Source organism: Medicago truncatula, chromosome 4 (genome assembly GCF_003473485.1).
Source record: "Medicago truncatula cultivar Jemalong A17 chromosome 4, MtrunA17r5.0-ANR, whole genome shotgun sequence".
NCBI classification, from domain to species: Eukaryota; Viridiplantae; Streptophyta; class Magnoliopsida; order Fabales; family Fabaceae; genus Medicago; species Medicago truncatula.
Window position 1 is genome coordinate 2,618,674 of NC_053045.1, and position 3,773 is coordinate 2,622,446.

The 3,773-nt window shown below is 31.1% G+C and overlaps 1 protein-coding gene across 1 annotated transcript; it reads right to left on the reverse strand.

Moving 5' to 3' along the window:
• Positions 1–825: 825 nt before the first annotated feature.
• Positions 826–3,161, reverse strand: LOC11409188 (uncharacterized). Its single transcript, XM_024782694.1, has 2 exons — positions 2,516–3,161; positions 826–947 (listed from the first exon to the last, which is right to left on the reverse strand). Exons 1-2 carry the CDS (start codon positions 3,159–3,161, stop codon positions 826–828), a joined length of 768 nt encoding a protein of 255 aa, XP_024638462.1.
• Positions 3,162–3,773: the final 612 nt, after the last annotated feature.

Genomic DNA, 3,773 nt, shown 5'->3' on the forward strand with positions numbered 1-3,773 from the left:
AGGAATTCGGGTGTATGAACATCGTCAATATGATCACCGTTTAAGTTACGATGAATAGGTGAATTAAAATTAACAAAAAAGATATGTATATTCATACCAAAAACCCCTTGTTCACATCATTTTCAGTCAACTTTTTCACAAAATCAATTTGAAGATTGGTGAAATTGTGGCGATAAGATAGAGCATAGGTAACGGGGGGGAGATCATTGTCAAAAACTGGACTGACATCACACATATCAATCACAAAATGCATGGTAGGATCAAAATAGGGACCACCTAATAGCCTTCCCAAACTGGTCCTTTACAACCATTTCTAACCGACCTGAAGCAACAAACACCAAAGTCACCCATGCACCTAATCCTAGCCCATAAAAATCATCGATTGCCTTCCATCCTTTGGTGAGAAAAAAAAGAACCAGTAATGCTATCAACCAAAACTTCAAACTTATTCTTCTTTCGGTCGCCAAACGATTGATTTTGTCTCCAAAATGAGCTGCAAACATGTTTGGTAACTAGACATCACCCTAAAATAAAACAGAAACGACAATTGAGATAAGCAAAATTATATTAAACAATCGAAATTCCTAAGCAATAACTCTAGCTAGAAACTAAATACCTCGTAATAATTCAAACACAGCAACAATGAAATTTAATTGAAAATTGGATGAATAGTAATGTAATAGCAGCAAACCAAAAATATAAAAAAATAAAAATAGGGTAAAGTAATAGCAGCAAGCAAAAGTAACTCGAAGGATAGTATATTGCAAACCAAATAATATATTGCAGAATGATAGTTTTCGTGAAAAACAAAAAAAGAGTAAGAAGTTAGGAAGGAAAACGACAAATTACATCTTCAGTGTCGTACTCAACTATGTATGTTCTGTACTTCAATTGAAGTTTGGTGACAGTCTCGTCAATCTCAGTAACAGGATGAGTCATCAAAGGACCTACCAAATCAATGGAAAACAACAGGTTACAAAAAGTATGACAATTGTATAATTCAAAAAACACTAATAAGCAAGGAAAGAGGATAGGAATTGTATAAAAACACTAAGGCCCCGTTTGGATAAACAGCTTATATAGATGCTTATAGCATTAGAGCTTATAACATTAGAGCTTACATCATAAGCTCTTATACTTGATAAGCTATTTATGTTTGGATATGTACACTAAAAAGTACTTACATAAATTGAAGTGTTTAGATGTGACATTATATAAGCAATTATCAAAATTTTAAATATTTTTAATTTAACAAAAAAATCAAAGAATTGAACCACAATTATCAAGATTTTTTTTTTATGAAATTAATCAAGGCGTAAAAAAGCAATATTATAATATATTAATTATAATTATATATATATATATATATATATATATATATATATATATATATATATATATATATATATTAGTGTACAGTTTGTTACAAAAAAAAAAAAAAGTTAAGTTAAGTTTGTTTTTTTTATTCAGTTTCATTTTGTTACGTAACAAAAAAAATAAATCTTAGTTAGGTGTGTTACTTTAGTAAGATAAGTATATAACAATTTTGTTACTCATGTACCGCAAAAGATAACTAAAATTATAATTAAAATATTCCTTCAAAAAAAATTATAATTAAAATATATGTTTTGAAAAAGTGGATCCAGAGAGAATCGAAGGAGGTTACATAAATTCATAAGCTCCTTGTTAAGCCGGAAGGTAAGCTGAAAATTTGGGCTTATTAAAATATGGCATAAGCAGCTTATGAAACTATGATAAGCTGTTTTTGTTTATTTACCCAAACACCTTCAAAAAGGCTTATGCGAGTAGATAAGCCCACATAAGCTCAAAATAAGCCAATCCAAACGGGGCCTAATTCAAAAAGGCAAGAGGATAGGAATGAAATTGGTGCGATGCATTTTTTTAGATGGAATTTGTTAGGTTAAATTGCAAACCTAATAAAGCAAATGAGCGGGAAAAAATTAGGTTAAGTTGTTGCAGACGTAACAAAATTAATAGATAAAGATGTTTCAATAGCATTTTCAAGAAAAACGCTTATATAGCATGCTATTAAAGTGCATTTTTAAATAGGTGTGGCTTAGCGTTTAATAGAAAGCGCTATCATAATGAACCCCCTTTTATAGAGCTCATGTGTAAGAGTCAATAAAAGTCCCTATTTATTTTTTTAAAATATACATACAAATACTTTTAATAACGCCCTACCAAAAGCACTATAATAAAAGATCAACATTGTAGCCATAACTAAAGACAAATTACAAATTGCTAAGAAATCTCATTGCATTCATGAGTAATCCATTGATTAGAAATAAACACCGGTGTTGTGTTCATTACAAACTTAATTGAAAATTCATAATATTAATCAATATTCATAATAACAATGCAAAGGCGGTGCACATATGTAGCAAAAGCACCGCAAACACCTAAAAAACACCCAACTTTGAGATGACTAATGACAAGCTATCCAATGTTTAGTAGATATGTCTACCTTGACCTTTTTTCTTCCTAAAAAAAGTACAAGTAATCACATTGACCTCTTGAAGAAGCTCACAGTTCTGGCAGAGATAGTTAACAGATTGTTGATCTAAGACGGTGCCATGTAAATTAATCTTGCGAAGTTTGGGAAGTGCCAACAAATGACCGCGATAATCTTCGTCATCATCTCCTTTTACTAGAGTCTCACAGTCATTTTTTACCCACGTTAGGTTGAGCTCTTCTAGTAAAGGGAAGCAATCAGCAATGAGAAAGATGTCATCTTTACGGAGAAAACCCATTGTGGAACAAGTGAGAGATGTCAAATTTTTCATCTTTTTAGATAGAGCTCTCAACCCATGTTCGGGAATATCGTAGTTGGGGTTAGAGATATAAAGCGATTTGATGTCTAAGGAAAAAGTAGAGATTTGACACAATAGGGCGTCAAGGTCAACTTCTTGGGAAGTGAGAGAGAGGTTAAGGGATGTGAGGTGAGGAAACCTTTGAAAAAGGCGAGGAATGAAAGGAATGGTTTGCTCGGAGATCGTGACAACGCATCGTACATGGTTGATGATGTAGAGAAACTGTTTAGAGACAACGGAGAGAGCCTCAAGCGTGCGGTTGTCGCCATTGATTAATTTGAAGATGCACTCCCAAATCTCATATGGACATGCATCAGTGGTTGCTTCCATTGTAACAGAGTAAGAAACCAATTTCGCGTAGAATAGATATCTTATCCTATGCTATATAAGAAGATTCTACCCAAAATTAAAATAGATTTTTTTTTATAAATATCCTAGAATTATGCATTTGAGTCAAGGTAATCAATTAAAACAGATTTCCTATAAATAAAAAATTAAATATCGTATGCTTTTCTTGACCAACGTGTGTATGTAAACACACTATGCTATTAAAATTATATGCATTCTTGAAAAAAAATATTATACTGACCAAAATTATGCATGCATTCTTGACCAAAAAATAAATATTATGCATTTATTTGAGTCAAGACAATAAATTAAAAACTATACACACACACTAAAACTGATTTCCTATAAATAAATAATTAAATATCCTCCTATGCATTCTTGACCAAAACAAATATTATGCATTTATTTTAGTCAAGATAATAAATTAATGATCAAAAAAATATTTTCAATAATTCAAAAGTATTAACAAAGAAAAAAGTTTTGCATGATTAGTTTATAATATACAAGAAGCTGATAAGATTGAACTGACTAATTCAACTGGGCTAATCCAGAAGCAAATTAACAATTGGTTTATTAACCTTCAAATGAAAAACC

Excerpts from the sequence above, each read along its gene's own strand:
- LOC11409188 (XM_024782694.1), bottom strand. The coding sequence starts at position 3,161 with ATGGAAGCAACCACTGATGCATGTCCATATGAGATTTGGGAGTGCATC. Across the intron at positions 948-2,515 it reads AGAGGTCAATGTGATTACTT|GTCCTTTGATGACTCATCCT; the intron begins GTACTTTTTTTA and ends TTGATTTGGTAG.